This window comes from Aquarana catesbeiana, linkage group LG03 (assembly GCF_042186555.1).
Source record: "Aquarana catesbeiana isolate 2022-GZ linkage group LG03, ASM4218655v1, whole genome shotgun sequence".
In the NCBI taxonomy this organism is placed as follows: domain Eukaryota; kingdom Metazoa; phylum Chordata; class Amphibia; order Anura; family Ranidae; genus Aquarana; species Aquarana catesbeiana.
The window spans coordinates 221,184,212-221,204,832 of NC_133326.1; the positions used below are offsets into that span (position 1 = coordinate 221,184,212).

General features: G+C 41.3%; 1 protein-coding gene across 6 annotated transcripts in view; it reads right to left on the bottom strand.

Moving 5' to 3' along the window:
• Positions 1–4,209: 4,209 nt before the first annotated feature.
• Positions 4,210–20,621, bottom strand: part of PTPRZ1 (protein tyrosine phosphatase receptor type Z1) — a 375,560-nt gene continuing 359,148 nt past the window's right edge. For all 6 annotated transcript variants that reach the window (XM_073619797.1, XM_073619802.1, XM_073619801.1 and 3 more), the window contains 5 exons: positions 12,083–12,211; positions 11,037–11,183; positions 10,691–10,833; positions 8,733–8,868; positions 4,210–5,061 (listed from right to left, as the gene is read on the bottom strand). In XM_073619797.1, coding sequence (XP_073475898.1) covers positions 4,921–5,061; positions 8,733–8,868; positions 10,691–10,833; positions 11,037–11,183; positions 12,083–12,211 — 696 coding nt within the window. In that variant the 3' untranslated portion in view covers positions 4,210–4,920. The remainder of the gene's footprint in view (positions 5,062–8,732; positions 8,869–10,690; positions 10,834–11,036; positions 11,184–12,082; positions 12,212–20,621) is intronic.

Below are 20,621 nucleotides of genomic sequence, written 5' to 3' on the forward strand. Positions count from 1 at the left end.
TCTGGGATTTTTATTTTCTGCTAAACAAATTAAAAAAAAGACCGAACATTTTGAAAAAAAATGTTTTTTTTTGTTATTTCTGTTACAAAACTTTGTAAATAAGTAAATTTTCTCCTTCACTGATGGGCACTGATGGGGCTACACTGACAGGCACTGATAAGGCGGCACCGATGAGGTGACACTGATGGGCACTAATATGCGGCACTGATAGGCGGCACAGATGGGCACTGATAGGCGGTATGGATGGGCACTGATAGGCGGCACAGATGGGCACTGAGAGGTGGCACAGATGGGCACTGATAGGTGGCACTGATGTACATTCATTGATGGTACTGATGGATGCCAATCAGTGCAAAACAATAATGCCTGCCAATCAGTGATGCCCATTGTGGGCACTGATTGGCATCCCTTGTGGCCATGTGTGGCATACCTGGTGGTGACTAGTGGTGGGCATTCCTGGTGGTCCTGGTGGCATCCCTGGTGGTGCAGTGTGGGCATTGTCGGAGGGGGGGCTGTGCTGATAATCAGCACAGCCCCCCCCCCCCGTCAGAGGAGCAGCCAGTCAGCTCTCCTCTACTCGTGTCTGACAGACTCAAGTGAGGAAAAGCCGATCAACGGCTCTTCCTGTTTACATCGTGATCAGCCATGATTGGACACGGCTGATCACGTGGTAAAAAGCCTCTGTCCGAGACTGACACACCGCATCAACGATCGCCACGATGCGCGCCCCTGGGGGGGTCGCAGAGGCTTGATATCCTGGTGATATCATATGACATCCGGTCAGGATATCGCAACCACTTTGCTGACGTCATATTGCTATATGGCGGAAGGCAAGTGGTTAAATATGCAGACCAGTGTGAAAAGGCAGAGTCCCGCCCCTCAGATCCTGCTCTCCCAGAGCTCTGCTCTCTGTGAACTGCTTTATTTACATATGAAGGAAACACCTTCATAATAATCTCCCATAGCCCTTCCTCTGTAGACTTGCAGTAAGCCATTATTCTTTGGCATGCTGCAAGGCAGGATTGACACATTTACACCTGCTTTGCAGACTGAAGAGTAATTTGCATTCAGATCACTCTTCAGAGAGCATTTGATGGCCAGTGATGAGTTGTATCACCTCCTCATCAAAAATTTTAACCCCCTAAATGCTGCAGTACTGCACTGCAAACATGCACATGTGCGCAGTTGCAGTGTGGCTCCATTCACTAGAATTGGTTGTGTCTGGCAGGCAGTAGTGCAGGAAGTATAGTTCCGACTACAGCCATAAAGCGGAGTATCGCAGTTGTGGCATGTGTTCACCCCCAGCCACTGCCCCTACAGCTAAAGAGGGAGCAGTTGGGGGCGGTAAAACCCTGTGGTTGTGCTGCATTTTTACACCATTAATTTAAACGAGCTTTAAAGTGGATGTAAACCCTCACATATACCCAGTGAAGTGAACAGCCTCAGATACACAGGGATGAAACAAATCTCCCTACATAAGTTTTACATGTACCTGTATATCTGCTGTCTTCAGCTTTATATATTGTTTAGAAAGTGCACATCGTGTTAGAGATTTTTTTGCTTCCTGTTCACCACTGGGTGTGTCCACACAGGTATACACTGTGTGACAGCTGATTGGAGGAAAGGCACACACCCCCACTCCACATAGGGAGAGGAAGGAGGGAATGTGCAGAGCTGTACTGTGAATAGACCAGCTCTCTGCTAATCTATTTATAGCACCCACCCTGACACAAATTTCAGGCTGGTTTTATCTCGGTTGTCAGAGAACTTGTCAGAAGTTATCATGCTGATAACAGAAGAACTGAGCAGCAGAAAGACAGGGGACTTAGGGCTTTGGAGAGAGATAAGTAAACACTTCAGATATATGTGCTTAGGCCAAATTTCATGAATCATTTACATCCACTTTAAGAGTGCAATAATTTTAGTATGGTAGTAATCCCTTGTATCTAAGACCCCATTCACACTTTGTGTAGGAGGAGTGCACATTTCTGCTCACAATACTTTTAGTGTGTTTGGTGACTATTCATACACTTTACAACAACCAAAGATTTGTGTTTGACTAAATCGAGTTTTGTGTGTGTGTATGTGTGTTGTGTGTGCAAACACTATATAGAATTAGATCAGTGCAGAAAAAACACAATCATGTAACCAGTCTTATATTTGTGTGTCCTTTATTGCTAGAATAGCACATTTCTTGTCCAAGAGATGGTTAGTAAGGTTTCACTTCCTACTGTACAGTACTCTGTTCATTGCAGGATTCCAGTCCTCCCCTTTCACCACCCAAATGAAGGCCCAGAAACACCCACAGTAACCTTAGGACCCACCCACATCAACTCCCACAGCTGCTACAAGTGACTCCCATAGCCGACCCTGAAACTACAGAGGCTCAAAGGATCATGGGACATGTAGTATCAGGACTGGTAAAAGAAAAAGGAAGGAAATACAGCCAGAATGAGAGACATCAAAGATACAGAAACCTGCTTTATACAGCTAAACGAGGTAAGTTATACATAAACTAACACTGGGGTTGTGATTCATTTACGTGCACCGTGGAGTGGACATTAATTCTACACATGTTGCACATGATGCAAGTGCATTTGATTATTTTTGCACAACCTTTGGCACTTTAGTGTTGTTATTGAGGCATGAATTTTGTTATATTATTTCATGTGTTTCACGCTCACTTTACTTTGTTTACACACATTTATAGCCTCATGCACACTGCTGGTAAACTCACATTTTTGTGAATTTAGGCCTTGTGGACAGCCTTCCTAGAATAGTTGAAGCTGTTTTAGCTGCAAAGGGTGGGTCAACTCAATATTGAACCCTATGGACTAAGACTGGGATGCCATCAAAGTTCATGTTCACTAAAACAGTATCCCCTAAATTAAAGTCCCAAATAATGAAACAAAAAAGGTCTATAAATATGTATATGTGGCCAACCACCAGTGAATTCCAGATATCACAGCCTTCTCTATAACGGATCACCCACGTGTCACATGCATAACACCATGTGAACCACTTTAGCTCACATCCTGGACTGGACCATAATCAATAATCGAGGTCAAACGCACTTTTGCTCCTTTAGGGCTATACTCCAACTGGCTCCTGGCTCCCAGTAACAATCACAGGCACCAACACATTGACTGGAGCTTCTGTTCAGCCTCCTCCTCTATATGTGACGTGTACTCATGCATAAGAAATACAACCAATAGTGCTCTCCAGATGTTTTAAAAACAATTTCATAAAATCTAAAACCAGACACTCACAAACAAATCCACTCTCAGTGCCATGTTCATAGTATAAAAGTAAACCTCCATCTCACCTCAGAGTCTCCACACTGGTGGTGGCATCAAGTGTGCTGACTCAGTTCCTATACGTGTTACACCTCCAAAGACTTTGTCAGTAGGACCCACTATAGATTTTATTAAATTGTTTTTAAAACTTATGGAGAGCGCTATTGGTTGTATTCCTTTTGCATGAGTACATGTCACATGGAGGGGAAGAGGCTGAACAGAAGCTCCAGTCCATGTAACAGTGCCTATGATTGTTACTATGAGCCAAGAGCCAGTTGGAGTATAGCTCTACAGGGACTAAAGTGAGTTTGACTTTGATTATTGATAAAGGTCCAGTCCAGGAGGTGAGCACATATGGTTCACAGGCTGTTATGCATGTGACACATGGGTGATTCTTTGAAGTATATCTGGAATTCACTGGTGGTTGGCCATATATACATATTTATAGACCTTTTTTGTTTCATTATTTGGGACGTTAATTGAAGGGATACTGATTTAGTTGCGCTGCATCAATATATGTTCACATTTATTTTATGAGTGTAGCATTTAATACTTTTATTTAGCGCTGTTATTTAGTGTATATGATTTGAATATCTATTTTTGAAACTGTCCCAGCTGCTTTACAGGGGGTAAATTTGCAGTTTTTTAGAGCAGAATTTCTTTTAATGCAGCAAATGAAAAAATAGCTACATTGTAACTTTTGTCCAAATAAAATAGCCTCAAATTTCTCTTAGATATCAGTAAGAAGAATGTATGTGTTTTTCATTTAGCAACCTATTTGGTTGCATCTATCATATTTTGAGTGCATATTGTAAATTTGACATCTAGAATCTGGATGTTAATGGCAACTGACACTTTTTTTCCACCAGGTTGCTTGACCATGTTTGAAATGATATATCTGTAAACATATAAGTATTGAAAAGTTCTCATTTATTTTCATTTTTACAATGTGTTAAAATAACATGCAAAAACGGTTACTTTGTTAAACATACGCATCAATGGTCAGGGCATTTTGCCAAAATAAAAACAATGTAAATTACTGAAACAACATGGATACAAATAACTGGAAAACTGACTTTATAATAAAATATAAAAATCTACAATTATAAATATAAATTTGGTCCATGGAGTACCTAGAACAATATTTACAGTACTTGTTAGATTACTACATTACTACTTTCTCAGGCTGGTATGCTTTCCTATTTCTTGAAATGATAAAAGTACCAAGAAAGATGCTATTTACATTCCTGTAGTGGAACACAAAAGTCTAACAAACTAACCTTTATCACATCAAAGTGTTAAATAAAACATTTTCTTTCTGGAAAAGCGCATTGCTATAAATACAAATAGCGGAGAGCATAAAAATCACTAGTAGAAACTAATACTGAGTAAATATAGCACAAAATCCATTCATAAAAAACACTGTGGGGGTTGATGAGGTTTATCTTTCTAACGTGGATGGATATGTCTTCCAAAAGGCACACGTTATTACTTATAAATGAGAGGCAGTATTCATTTGTTACAAAATAGTGCTGGAAGATTTTTAGAAAGATATATACTGCAAGTGAGCAGTTCCTTCCACAATATGCAAAAAATGAGCCATGACATGGCAGCAGACTCCGAATTATACCAAAGACTCCAAGCTTTCCAAAGTATTTCCATCTTGTAGTGCAGATCCATTGCTCTCCACACAAGCTGCTGGGCTCGCTTCCTGTCTGCTACTTACAAGACTCAGGATAGCCTTATATAGGAACTGATACTGCTCCTGGGGAAAAAAGTGCAAATAACACATGAGGATGTGAACATTTTCTATTATTTTAAAACCACTTCATTTGCAAACTACAGTGTGTGTGTTTTTTTTTCAGGGACAGTACTTGGATTTGAAGATTTGTGCACAAAAGGTACCTGGTTTCAGCTGCCATCGACTTTATCTTAAGTAGTATTTCCACTTTTGCAGCCATGTTCCCATTTATATAGCATACTTTGGGTAAATGGTTACAAAATTGCTGCTTGCCTTTTTTACTTGCTAAAATATCTTACCTTAATTTTAAGGAGCAGGCTGGGGACTGATGTTTGATATTATTTCTCTGTCTGTACTGTGCTGGCAGATCTTCATTACCAGTTGTAAACTAGATGTTTATGGATTAACCCTTTGTTCTAATGGTTCTAAAGGGTTAAAGTACTTAAGGCTTGGCACTGAGGAAGGCACGTGGTAATGATGATACGTGTTGGGCGGAGTCGGGTGATGCAGAACATCGGCAGGATACGGGAGCCAGAGCCCCGCTGGAAATAGGGATACGGATTGTTTCTTACCTGTAAGTGGATGCTTTAATAAATGTATGCGTTTTTTTGAATACTGCTATGGAAAGTTGTTTGCTTTGACCGAGGATAAGAGGATTTGTGCTGGGGGGAGGGGGGGTAATATATGCTGGGGGGGGGATTAAGAGGATTTGTGCTGGGAGGGGGAGAATTAATGCCGGGAGGGATTAAGAGGATTTGTGCTGGGGGGAGATTTGTGCTTTTAGGGGAATTTGAGGGGCAAAATAGGATTTGTGCTAAAAGCAGGCGCTTAGGGAAGAATTTGTGCGGGGATTTGCAGGGGGGGGGGTTAAGAGGATTTTTTACTAGAAGGAGAAGTTTAGCAGGAGGAAGATTTACGCTGGGAGGGGGGATTTGGGTGGGGGATTAGTGTTGGGGGGTGGTGTAAGACTAAGTCTCAGAAAGATTTCCACCAATATAAATCTGCCCTCCAAAAATACAATTCCAGCCTCCTCACTGCCAAACAGACCTATTTTATCACTCTCATTAGCAACTTATCATGCCGTCCCCATCAACTCTTCTCTTCCTTCAACTCTCTACTTCGTCCTCCACTACCTCCACCTGCCAACTCACTCACTGCTCAGGAGATCGGCAATCACTTCAAACAGAAGATTGATACAATTCGTGAGGAGATCTCTACTGTTCAGATACCCTCCCCGCTTTACACTTCATGCCCACAAGTACAATCATTACTTCCCTCTTTCAACCCCACCACTTTAGACGAGGTTTCTAAACTACTTGCTAATGTCCACCTTACCACCTGCCCTCTGGATCCTGTTCCCTCGCAAAAGCTACGTTCACCCTCTGGCTCTATTCTATACTATCTAACCCACATTTTCAATCCCTCTCTCTCTTCTGGCATCTTCCTCAACTCTCTAAAACATGCACTTTCAGCCCCATACTTAAAAAGCTCTCACTGGACCCATCCAATCTTAACAACCTACACCCCATCTCCTTGCTCCCCTTCTTATCCAAACTCATTGAACGTCTGATCTACAACCGACTGAGCGTACACCTTGCTGATAATAGCCTTCTTGATCCCCTTCAGTCTGGATTTTGTTCTCAACACTCCACAGAAACTGATCTCCTAAAACTAACAAACGATTTACTAATGGCCAAAACCAATGGACACTATTCTGTACTTCTACTCCTGGACCTCTCTGCTGCCTTCAATACGGTTGACCACCCCCTCCTCCTGAAAACACTCCATGCCTTTGGTCTCCGTTACGGTGCTTTTCGCTAGTTCTCTTCCTACTCATCCAACCGCACCTTTAGCGTTTCTTACAACTCTACTTCCTCCTCTCCTCTTCCTTTCTATGTTGGGGTCCCCCAAGGTTCTGTTCTTGGACCTCTCCTATTTTCAATCTACACCTCCTCCCTGGGTCAGCTGGTAGCCTCCCATGGCTACCAATACCACCTCTACGCTGACGACACCCAAATCTATTTCTCTATCCCTCAGCTCACTCCCTCTGTCTCCTCACGTATCACTAATTTACTATCAGATATATCAGTCTGGATGTCACACCACTTCCTCAAACTCAATCTATCCAAAACCGAACTTATAATTTTTCCTCCCCCATGTGCCCCTTTCCCTTCCCCTCATCTCTCTGTCAAAATCGATGGCACAACTATAAACCCATTCCCGCATTCCAAGGTTCTAGGTGTAGTCCTGGACTCTGAACTCTCCTTTAAGCTCTTAATTCACTCGCTGGTCATCTCTCGTCTCGACTACTGCAACTCCCTTCTCATTGGTTTACCTCTACATAGTCTATCACCTCTTCAATCTATCATGAGTGCTGCTGCCAGACTCATCCACCTTACGAATCGCTCTGTGTCTGCCACCCCTCTCTGTTAATCCTTCCACTGGCTTCCGCTCACCCAACAAATTCTATTCAAAATACTAACAACTACTTACAAAGCCATCCACAATTCAACCCACAGCTACATCACTAGCCTAGTCTCTAAATACCAACCTACTTGTTCTCTTCGTTCCTCTCAAGACCTCCTGCTCTCTAGCTCCCTTGTCACCTCCTCCCATGCTCGCCTCCAGGACTTTTCTAAAGCCTCTCCAATCCTATGGAATGCCTTATCCCAATCTGTCCGCTTATCTCCTACTTTATTAGCTTTTAGACAATCCCTGAAAACCCTTCTCTTCAGAGAAGCCTACCCTACCAACAACTATTTTCATTTTCTCCATCAGCTCACCCCCACAGTTATTACCTTTTGTTCCTCTTGACCCTCCCTTCTAGATTGTAAGCTCTAACGAGCAGGGCCCTCTGATCCCTCCTGTATTGATTTGTATTGTAATTGTACTGTCTGCCCTCATGTTGTAAACTGCTGCGCAAACTGTTGGCGCTATATAAGTCCTGTATAATATAATAATAATAATTTAGGTGGGAAGGGGGATGAGAGGATTTTTGCTAGAAGGATGGACTTGGGGGGGGGGATTTATTTGTGCTTCGGGACGATTTGGGGGGGTTTACTAGAATAGGTTTTTGGGGGGGCAGTTGTGAGAAGGGAACAAGATATAAGCCGAGAGGGGGAATTGCAATGGAGAAGATTCCATGCTAGAAGGCGGGAGAGGATTTGTGCTGGGGATGATTGGGGAAAGAGGATTTGTGCTGTAAATGGTAAGTGTTCAGAATACTGCTGGGATTTTTTGGGGTTTGGGGGTGGAAGGTGCGTATTTTTTCTGAAAGGGTAAAGTGGGGGTGAATATTGCTTTTGGGGGGACCTTTGCCCTCTTATGACCCTCTACACTAAGTGTTACACACCCCTGACTCCTGCATGGTTTTCTTTTTGTACTCCCGACCCCTACTGTGCTTTACACACTCCTGCCCCCTGCATTCTGTGCATTACAGATTACTGACTGCAGCACTATGTGCATTACATAATCCCCCCCCCCCCCAGGCCCCTGCCCCTGGAGTTCTACTTTAACATTCTTTATGTATTTTTTGGATTTAAACTGACACCCAATATGATGGCTGTGATTTTAATATGGATAAAAAGTGCCACAAAAATAATGCCACATGGTGCTGTTTTCAAGAGTATATATATATATATATATATATATATATATATATATATATATCACATATGTATCATATAATTACTTACTATGTCTGTAAATAATCCAGGTCGCATCAGATTAACCATCTTGGCCACTTGATAAACATCAACAGAATTTTCTTTCTCCAGCTGGTTCATGAGGGTTGACAAAGCACAGAATGTTGCTGCTGTCACCCCACCATATCTGAAATAAAAGAACTTTCTTATAAACTGCTACCGTGTAGTATATACTTAATTATAAGTCTTTTGGTAGAATGGTCCTTGAAAGTAAAATGAATAATTAATAAGCTTTATGAACAATAATCATTTAGGTTCTACTGATTTCAGAAAGCAACTTGGACAAATATATTATCTTATTCACAAAAGTTCAAGAGACCCAAAAGCTTTTTCATGGTTTTGTAAAAAAAAAAAAAAAAAAATTAAAAATTAAAGTTCAACTAAATGTAATCCTTCCTTTGCGTGTTATTTTTACATGAAATACTTTATTCTTTGCATACTTTGTCATCATATATATATTTATTTGCATGCTGGTAGCCATATTTGCATATTGCATAAGCTTTGTGCATGGAAAGGTCTGGATATCTTGTTTACTAGCTCCCCCTCCCATGCTCGCCTCCAGGACTTCTCCAGAGTCTCTTCCATCCTCTGGAAATCCTTACCCCAGTATGTCCAGTCAGCCCTATACCCCGTGCGCCTTTAGGTGATCCCTGAATACTCACTTATTCAGGGTAACTTAAGAACTGTACCCGAGTCACCTCCATCAGATTATCACCTGCAGCTATTACCTTTTGTACCACCTCCCCCTCCCTTTAGATTGTAAGCTCCATGAGCAGGGCCCTCCTATTCCTTCTGTATTGAACTGTACTGTAATTGTACTGCTTTGTTTTCTGGTGAAGATTGGTGAAGTGTATCAAATGCAATGTCCATTTCATAAGCATACTTCCAGCTTTCTGTAATCCACTTATGGCAAAGCTAAGGTCTGTCTGGTTGAAATCAATAGGTTTTATGCAGTTTTTAATTACCGTATTTATTGGTGTATAAGACATACTTTTTTTCCCCTGAAAATAGAGTGCAAATCATGTGTGCGTGTTTTACACCAATTTTTTGCATTGGGCTGCCTCGGGGGGAGGGGGCGAGCGGCTCTGTATTACACAGAGCGGGGATCTTCCACTTACTCGGGGGTCGCTGTTATATGAAGTCCCACTTTCTGGACCAGCTCCTATGATAGACAGCACACTGGTTCTGGGACATGTGACGTCTATCATAGCACTGATCAGGCTGCATTGATGGGCAATGGTGAGGCTGCAGATGGAAACTGATCAGGCTGCATTGATGGGCACTGTTGAAGCTGCAGATGGGCACTGATCAGGCTGCATTGATGGGCAATGGTGAGGCTGCAGATGGGTACTGATCAGGCTGCATTGATGGGCAATGGTGAGGCTGCAGATGGGCATTGGTTATGCCGCATTGATGAGCACTGACCCTTATCTTGCAAAGTTCTTTATTTAAAATGTACGTTTTTTCCTGAAACTTCCCTCTTAAAATTAAGGTGTGTGTTATACGCAGATAAATACGGTATATCAGACACTCATAATCTGCTGCAGATTGTCTTTGACCAAGCTGTAATTGACATTATAGAACTGATGACAACCACACCTTACCTCTTCTCATTGATCATGCATTGTTACCTACTTACAATTCATGACACAACAATAAAAACTTACTAAAACTGGCGAGTGCAAAATCTGGTGCAGCTGTGCATGGTAGCCAATCGGCTTTTAACATCAGCTTGTTCAACTAAGCTTTGGCAATAAAACCTAGAAGCTGATTGGTTTCAGAGCTGCTCCAGATTTTGTGCTCTCAAGTTTTAGTAAATCAACCCCATTGTTTTTTATTATTCAGCTACATGATGATCTCTCATCCAATTTCCTATCATTTACAATCATTTCCTAAAATTATATATCATTTAATTTTTGAACAATATATGGTTACATGTTATTACTTACTCATCGTGTACAACAATAGGTCCATCTTTGTTGGCTGCTTCTTCTTTGATTAGATTAATAAGTTCAAATGTCTTGCTTATCTGGCTGTCCGGATTTGGCCACTTTGGACACTGGAAATGTTTAACTTCCAGCACATAGTCATCCTACAAAAATTATAAATGGACAATACTAAATAAGATACAGTTTATAAAAGACACCTAATCAAACATTATGTAGCTGCATTGCAAAAAACCTTCAGATCTATTTATAACATCTATGTGCAAATCCAATATGTTATGTTATTGTTTATGATCTATTGGACATGTTAAATATAATTACTTTATAAGATGCATTAGGGTATACTTACTTGGGTAGCTTCTAAAATAAAATCTTGTATTATCATTCTTTCCTCATTTGAAAGACAGACTTGGTCTTCCCCTACCATGCTCACTGTGAAATTTTCACAGGCAATGGGTTCATCTTTGTTTGGCCAGTAAACAAATTCAGCTTCAGCCTGATGAGATAATATTCATGATAAAGAAAGTTGTAAAAATCATTGCAAAAACGCAATAAAAAAAATAGACCTGTATGGTTTAATATACTGTAAGACAATAGGATGGTGCTGATGATCCTAGGAAACAAACGTATTAGGAATTGTACAGTGAAGATTTTTGGTGCTCGTGAATAACTGCCACAGCACATTTAAAAATTTTTTTTTTTATCCCACCTCCTCCAGGTGTTGTCCTCTTCCTCCTCCCTGTTGGGGCTATATGAGGCTCTGTTCACATATACGTGAATTGGATACGTTCGGAACTGCATCCGATTCGCATAACATATGCACCGGCTGGCTTTGAATGGAGCCAGTTCACACATGTCTGGGATGGCTGCAGTCTGTTTTTAAAAAGAGTCCTGTGCGATTTTAGGTCCAGTTCATGTGCGAATTCAAGCAACAATTCGTACCTGAATCATAATAATAACAATAACAAACTTATAACTGGGACCTCCAAATACTGCATTCTCACTGGATTTCAATCTCCCAACTCTGCCAGTAGACATGGTGACGTCCACTTGTACCACCTGAAAGGCCTGGGCCTATGTAGGTTTTTATTATGAGCCGTTTGTATGTCATGGAAGTTCTAATTAAAAAAAAAAAAATACTGTGCTTTTCCTTTATAAACTTTTAAAATTACTTCAGACTTCCAAATCAACAGTTACACTGCTTCATGTTCACACTGAATACCTCATTATGTACAAGGCAAAACAAAACTAGATTTTTATTTGAACATGATTGGGTATTTAAAAGTAAACACGGGTTCACCTTCCTTACTAGCATTCGCATTGATAGGCGAAGAACCTCTCTTCTGTAAATTAAATGCACTTCCAGCAGTTTATGAACTAAGTGTGGAATCTTACCATATTTGGGTTATCAGGAAACATCACAATTGTCTGTGAATTGTGATCCCAGATCATCCTCCAAAAATCTTTAATTGTATGCAGTAATGGATGTTGTGTAATTATAAACTCATTACTTTCCTGGTATCCCTGTAGAAATAGAGTTGAAATCTTTTTCATTTATAATTTTTTACAAACACATGCAAATTCTACTTAAAAAATAAACAAATACCTCCAACATTTAAAGAGATTATCATCAGCAACCACCCACTTAGAGGGGCATTTACTCCTGAACACTGCATTTTGCCAGCTGTGCTGTGCATTACATTTTAACCCATGTTCTCTATGCTTTACATATTTCTGACTTCAAAGCTGTATGCCCTATGTTGTACATTACATAATCCTGACTACTTGCACCATATATGCTGTGGTCTATATTATACAGCCCTCTTGCTGCACTTGTTAAATAGCCATAAACACTGCACTGTAGATGCTACATTGCATAATACATTGTGGCTGATCTATTAAGATTGGAAAGTGCAAAACCTGGTACTGCTCTGCATAGAAACCAATCAGCTTCCAAGTTATTTTTGTCAAAGCTTAAGTGAACATGAAGTTAGAAGCTGATTGGCTACAATGCAGAGCTGCACCAGATTTTGCACTCTCCCATTTTAGTAAATCAATCTCATAGTCTAATACATAGGACTGTGTAAAGTACAATACTGACACAACACTCTATATGTTACATAGTCCAGACTGCTGCATGTTACATGCCACATTGCTCTCACACCTACACTCTTTTGATATGTTACATACTCCCGACCACTGCATTGTATATATTATGTAGTATGTTACATAGTCCTGACTAAAGTGAACTATGCCTTACCAATTGCTGGTGGCTAAAATAAATCCCAACTGTTTTTACAAAGTTCTTCCTTAGGGTAGGCTCTATGTATACTCTTGTATGTGCGCATGTTGAAACTTTCCTTGTGGTTCTGTAATTAAGGCACATTTTGTGGGTGTAAGGACTGTAACATATGCTTGCAGTGTATACACTGAATCTTATTTAATCATTCCTCTTTAAGCCACTCTCACCCCCGCAATAAATCAGTCAATTGATCCTCGGCAACAAACTGCATCCGGAGAGAGGGTTTGGGGTAAAGGCATAACCCTCCCAACCCAATATTCCCTTCACCCCCCCCCCCCTTTTTTTTTCTCTCCTTCCCTCTCTGTACCTCTATATCAGTTCCCCCTGAGGTGTTCCCCTTCAGCTTCCCCCTACTGCTTGCTCCTCAGACAGAAAACTACTCACACTGGTAGCAATATTTCTTTTGGTGTTTATCAGTTACAGGCTGATCCTATTATAAGTGGCCTATGCGTGCACTGTCCCTTCGTCTGCCCTAAATTCAGGTTGGAACAGAGGCTTTTGCTGTGATTAGACACCAGCTTCATTGTGATTCTTATGCTACTCTTTAGTCCTTTGTTTATGCGAATAATTCAATGCCTTCATTGTGTGAGATTTGATAAAATATTGTATTCCATCTTAAAAATAATTAGGAAAAATAAAAAATTCAAACAAATCAAATTGACTTTTAGTTTCTAGGGACAAAAAGGTGTGTGTCTATCTTTTATATGCTTCTGGTAAGGAATGTGTCCACAAAAGAATAACACAGGTATTTCTTTCAAGGAACCAATTCTAAAAATCCACTAAAGTGCTGCCATGTCTCCATTGTTTTCTATTATGAGTGTAATTATAAATTTTACAATTCTCAAAATGTGACCGAATTATCAAATAAAATTCTTTGTGTGTACCAACCTCCTCTGCCAAAATATACCGATTGTTGGTTTGGTTGGTAACAATTAGTCATTAAAGTGTTTGTTAACCCCCAAAAAAATCCTGTTCTCTTAAAGCATGTTATACAGCACAGTGCTTGTGCTGTGTCATTTGGCCCCCTGTAACATCTGAAATACCTGGCTGATCCTACCAGTTTCTACCCTCCTCTCTCTGGGCTGACTCCAATATATCAGGGCTGCTGAACCCTGACAACTGAGTCATCCACAGCCTGCTCTCCTGTGTTTGTGTCTCTCTCTGTCCTCTCCCCCCTCCTCTCCCCCTCCCCTCTCTGCCTGTGAGCTCCCCAATCCTCCCCTCCTGCTCTAAAAAACAGTATTTTCTTTCTATAGTTCCCTCTGATATAGAACATTAGGCTCCACAGTGCATCTCCTTTATAAAAATATGCGGTATAATAGCTTACTTCATAGCGCCGTTCGGCGATCACACGACTGCCTGCCCGTCTCCTCCCCTCCTCTACTTGTCTCGGCTTATGTCAGCAGCGGTTTCCCAGCACCTCCCCCTGCAGCTATCGCATTGGGAGAGGAGACCAGCGGACAGTCAGCTAAGCCCCAAACAGCACTCTGAAGTAAGCTATTATACCGCATATTTTTATAAATGACATGCACTGTGGAGCTTAATGTTATATTTCAGAGGGAACTGTAGAAAAAAAAGATTTACCTTATCAAACACTTTAAATAATTATTATTAGGTATGACCCGAACACTCCCCGATTCGGTTTGCGGCAGAACATGCGAACAGACCAAAAATTTGTGCGAACACGCGAACCCCACTAAAGTCTATGGGACTCGAATGTGAAAAATCAAAAGTGCTAATTTTAAAGGCTAATATGCAAGTTATTGTCATAAAAAGTGTTTGGGGACCTGCCCCAGGGGACATGTATCAATGCAAAAAAAAGTTTTAAAAACTGACTTTTTTTGGGAGCAGTGATTTTAATAATGCTTAAAGTGAAACAATAAAAGTGTAATATTCCTTTAAAAGAGCGTGCCTGGGGGGTGTCTATAGTATGCCTGTAAAGTGGCGCATTTTTCCCGTGTTTAGAACAGTCCCTGCACAAAATGACATTTCTAAATGAAAAAAAGTCATTAAAAACTGCTTACGGCTGTAATGTAATGTTGCCCCCCCCCCCCAGCCCATTACCGGGCCCTTTGGATCTGGTATGGATATTAAGGGGAACCCCACTCCCAAATAAACAAAAAAGGCATGGGGGCCCCAGGCCCTATATACTCTGAACTGCAGTATGCAGGTGGTCCCCGGGTTACAAACAAGATAGGGACTGTAGGTGTGCTGTTAAGTTGAATCTGTTTGTAATTTGGAACAGGTACATTTTTTTAGTAAAACTGAGTGATGGGACCTCTGCGCTACTATATAAATGTGTTAAATGATCAAATGTGTGTAGAAACATAAGAGTGGTGCTGCAAAATCAAATAGTGCTCACTGAATCACCATCGAAATAAACTGTATAAATAGGATTTCGCGCAAACACATAGAGTGAAAAAAATGACTCAATAGATGATGACTGATAAATCACATAAGTGGTGCAAAACCAATAAAATACCAATAAAAAATGTCCAATAATGGTGAAAGGTGTGGACTTCTATTTTCCAGTTGGACACTTTAGTGAAAGATCAGCTGGATGATAAACTTTCAAATAAAATCAATGGTTAGATAGCTTCCTTCCCTTAAAAAAAGTCTCCCATTGCCCTTACCTTAAGGGGCTTAGGATAAAGCCTTAATGTAGATGTAGGTGATAATCTGGGAGTAGTTGGAGGATGTCCCCTGGTGGTGGTTCCTGGTGTGTGGATACTATGGACGCTTCTGATCAGGGACGATTCAGGATCCTGGGCTCCAATACAACCAAGTGAGGAAAAAGAGAGAAGGAACAAGGGGGCTTCCAATAGTGTAGTTCGTTAAAAATAGTTTTATTTCATCAAAAAAATCTTTCCAAACGATGAGTAAAAGGCATACACACTGTGGATACAGTGTGCGGCGGTGACAGATAAAGATGGCGGCGGAACGCCGTCACCTGGTACAAAGCTTCCGGTTCACACTGACAGCTTCTGGGTTAGAGCAGTGTGTATTGTCGTGTGCGGTGTTAACAGGATCCTACGCGTTGCGTCACGTGACCTCGTGACTTCATCAGGGATCGTGATGCAACGCGTAGGATCCCGTTAACCACCGTACACGACAATACACACTGCTCTAACCCAGAAGCTGTCAGTGTGAACCGGAAGCTTTGTACCAGGTGATGGCGTTCCGCCGCCATCTTTATCTGTCACCGCCGCACACTGTATCCACAGTGTGTATGCCTTTTACTCATCGTTTGGAAAGATTTTTTTGATGAAATAAAACTATTTTTAACGAACTACACTATTGGAAGCCCCCTTGTTCCTTCTCTCTTTTTCCTCACTTGGATGTATTGGAGCCCAGGATCCTGAATCGTCCCTGATCAGAAGCGTCCATAGTATCCACACACCAGGAACCACCACCAGGGGACATCCTCCAACTACTCCCAGATTATCACCTGCATCTACATTAAGGCTTTATCCTAAGCCCCTTAAGGTAAGGGCAATGGGAGACTTTTTTTTAAGGGAAGGAAGCTATCTAACCATTGATTTTATCTGAAAGTTTATCATCCAGCTGATCTTTCACTAAAGTGTCCAACTGGAAAATAGAAGTCCACACCTTTCACCATTATTGGACATTTTTTATTGGTATTTTATTGGTTTTGCACCACTTATGTGATTTATCAGTCATCATCTATTGAGTCATTTTTTTCACTCTATGTGTTTGCGCGAAATCCTATTTATACAGTACATTTTTTTAGTGTAGCTCCAGCCCAAAAATCTAGTTTTAAGCTTTTTGGATAATATAGGGCGGGGTTATCACCCCTGTAACATTTTTTTTTGCTGTCTGTGCCCCAGTTCATAAGATTTAACCTCACTTTCTGTCCCAATGACAATTGGATTTAGAAAATTTTGGGTTATTAGGAAAAGAAGGATTGGTGATAAAGCATCAGTGGAGACACCTTTTTCCCATATTAACTCTTACAGGAGAGAATTTCCCTTCCTAGGGGTAGATTTCCTCTCACTTCCTGTTGTCTCCCTCTGTTTGTAAGTAGGAGTTGTTTGTAAGTCGGATGTTTGAAAATAGGGGACCGCCTGTATATACTATACCGCCTGCCCTATACACTCTGTGGAAAATTGGGCCTTAGGTGTTGGTGGTACCAGAACACTGTAAGCCCTCACAGTTACTCTTGGTGGGCGCTGGAACGGGCCCTGCTGTGAAATATTATATCAAGAATTGTAATTACATGCCTATGTTAAACAGGGGCAGAAAAATTGGGCCTTAGGCGGTGGTGGTAGTGGCACAACACTGTAAAGCCTCACTGATACTTTTGTTGAGTGCAGGAACAGGCCCTGCTGTGAAATATTAGATCAAAAATTGTAATTACAATACAGTGCAGCCGTAGTGCAGTTGCTACTACTTTTCTGGTGGTGTACACAGTACACAATACAGTGTAGTGCAGTGTTGCAAAACAAAATATACATTATGTCCAGAAGGCCACCAAGGAGAGGCAGACGCTCACAGGCCACTAAAAGAGGGCAAGCAGGCTCTGTGTCTACAGTCAACAGTGCTAGTCATGGACGTGGTTCATCCTCTACCGGTGGCTGTGGGGGCACACTTGTCCTTTTTTCTGCTGCTGGCCGTGTTATTGAGCCAGAACATGCAGAAGAGTTGTTGGAGTGGATAACAAAGCCATCTTCATCCTCCTCATCCTCTGTCACCCAGGCTCAGAGTAGTTTTCCTTCCTATGCAGCTGCCAAAGCGGCCTATTCCACCGGCTCCTTGTCCACAGTCACTCCTTCTGTAGCCCCACCATCATGCACAGAGGAGTCCCCCGAATTATTCAACCACAGTGTTGGGTACATGCTGCTGGAGGATGTGCAGCGATTTGAAGGCTCCAATTTTGGTTCCCAGGTTGAGGAAGGGAGTAACGTGAGCCTAGAGAGAGGGGGTTTCCAAGAAGGACAAGAAACTGGCAGTCATGTTCCCCCAGCTGCAGCATAGTACCAAGTTTGCTCTAGTGACGAGGAGGGAGGGGATGATGAGGTCACTGACTCTACTTGGGTGCCTGATAGACTAGAGGAGGAGACACAACTCCAACAAGGCAGGATGTGCTCTAGGGGGCAGCTTAAAGACAGCCACCCTACTGCATCACACCGCAGAACTTGACAGGTGCATGGCGCTTCTGACTCCCCGCTAATTTTGAAAAGTTCCTTGGTGTGGGCCTTTTTGGACACATGTGCAGCAGATTGCACCATTGCTGTTTGCAACCTATGTCTGAAGCGGATGAAGCGTGGCCACAACAGCAGCCGCTTGTGCACCACATGCTTGACCAGACATATGACGACCTCCCATGCAGTCTTTCTCCCTTATGCTATATTTGAGATTTAATATCTCTCAGATATGATTTGGGTTAAATGAGAGTTCTTTGATCATGAGTGAAAGCTTTAACACAATAACAACATTTATTGGTGAGCAGTTGAAAGTCTATCTAATACACAACCATCAGTCTACACCAAGGAAGAAAATATTAGGTTAAATAAGAGAATTACATGAAGGAATACAGAGTATATTCCTGAAAACATTAATCTGCAAACGTATTTAGTTACAAGTAAAATGCAGACCTTTCTCATAATTACCCTTTGCACCAAGGTTCCATTCTGATGGTTGCTCTCCCATAAAAGTGTGTGTTTCCCTCCCATCTAGTCTGTGTATATCATTACATGCTGAAGCCTCATTGGTTGGCATAGCGTGGCTCTGATTGGCGAGCTTCCCTATTCCTTGTTAAGGACTGGCTACATCTCCAATCCCTATACTTTGCATAAGTCAGCCCCCTTTAATGCAAATCCTTGTGACTATTCTGAGCAGGAGCTTAACTTGAATTTTCCCGGGAAGTTAAGTATTGATTACGGGTTGGTCTCCCTTCATTGCATATTCCAGCATGGGATCCTTTGAAGTGAGTATGTGTAAAACAATGAGGTTTGGATCCCATTGTTTGTATACACAAGCCTAGGCACCGACTTGTCTGGTCTATCAGAGATTTCTGTGACGATAATATGTTCCGCCCTACATAGATACAGTGAGGACGGAAAGTATTCAGACCCCCTTCAATTTTTCACTCTTTGTTATATTGCAGCCATTTGCTAAAATCATTTAAGTTATTTTTTTTTTCCTCATTAATGTACACACAGCACCTCATATTGACAGAAAAACACAAAATTGTTGACATTTTTGCAGATTTATTAAAAAAGAAAAACTGAAATATCACATGGTCCTAACTATTCAGACCCTTTGCTCAGTATTTAGTAGAAGCACCCTTTTGATCTAATACAGCCATGAGTCTTTTTGGGAAAGATGCAACAAGTTTTTCACACCTGGATTTGGGGATCCTCTGCCATTCCTCCTTGCAGATCTTCTCCAGTTCTGTCAGGCTGGATGGTAAACGTTGGTGGACAGCCATTTTTAGGTCTCTCCAGAGATGCTCAATTGGGTTTAAGTCAGGGCTCTGGCTGGACCATTCAAGAACAGCCACGGAGTTGTTGTGAAGCCACTCCATCGTTATTTTAGCTGTGTGCTTAGGGTCATTGTCTTGTTGGAAGGTAAACCTTCGGCCCAATAATTAATATATTGAAACACATTTATAAAACACAGATAGTGTCCATGTATCTGTAAAAAGTGAACAGTGATGTGATATGGTAAAGGCAACAGATAAATGCCTTAAAACACCATGGAGAGATATAGATCAAACAATAATCAATGTGCAAAGTAAATAAGTGTTGAAAACAAATCTTATAGGGCGCAGATATTGTCCATAATCTGTGCACAATGAACAATACTAATTAAAGTCCATACATTATGTATAACACAAAACGAAAACCAAACATGAAGACCAAAAAAAGAAAGAAAATATCCCCAAGTGCCAAGTGAAAAAATAATCTTGCTGCAGTGAATGGGGTGCGTAGATGAAACCTCCACCTTCAAAACTGCTGCCTCTTACCAGAGAACGTTGGTCCCTTAATTATTGGAGACCTCACTGGGCGGATGGCTGTAACCCCAGCCCGGGATCTGAGAGACAGGCACTAGATGTCATCCGGTCCACCGGAACCCTCTCCACCGACCACAACAGGATGGATTGGATGTGTCAGCGTGAAAGAAATAAATGGCTCCACATAGCATAAAATCTTTACATTTATTTGAGTAAAATATAGCCAAAATAGCACTTACAAACAGCCGTTGTATATAGGCATAAAAAGAAGCAAGCCGGCCGGCTCCAGAACAGCCCGTATCTTCCGGGTACTCGAATGGCGGTGTCGTCGGACGTAGCTCCTCCTCCCATATCTGCGCCCTCTAAGATTTGTTTTCAACACTTATTTACTTTGCACATTGATTATTGTTTGATCTATATCTCTCCATGGTGTTTTAAGGCATTTATCTGTTGCCTTTAGCATATCACATCACTGTTCACTTTTTACAGATACATGGACACTATCTGTGTTTTATAAATGTGTTTCAATATATTAATTATTTTGCACAGTGATCATCATTATTATTTATATTCCTCTATGAGGTTTTAAGGCACTTATTTGTTGCCTTTCTCACATTTTCAGCGCGAGTTTTATATATTTTTTATTTGATTGTGTT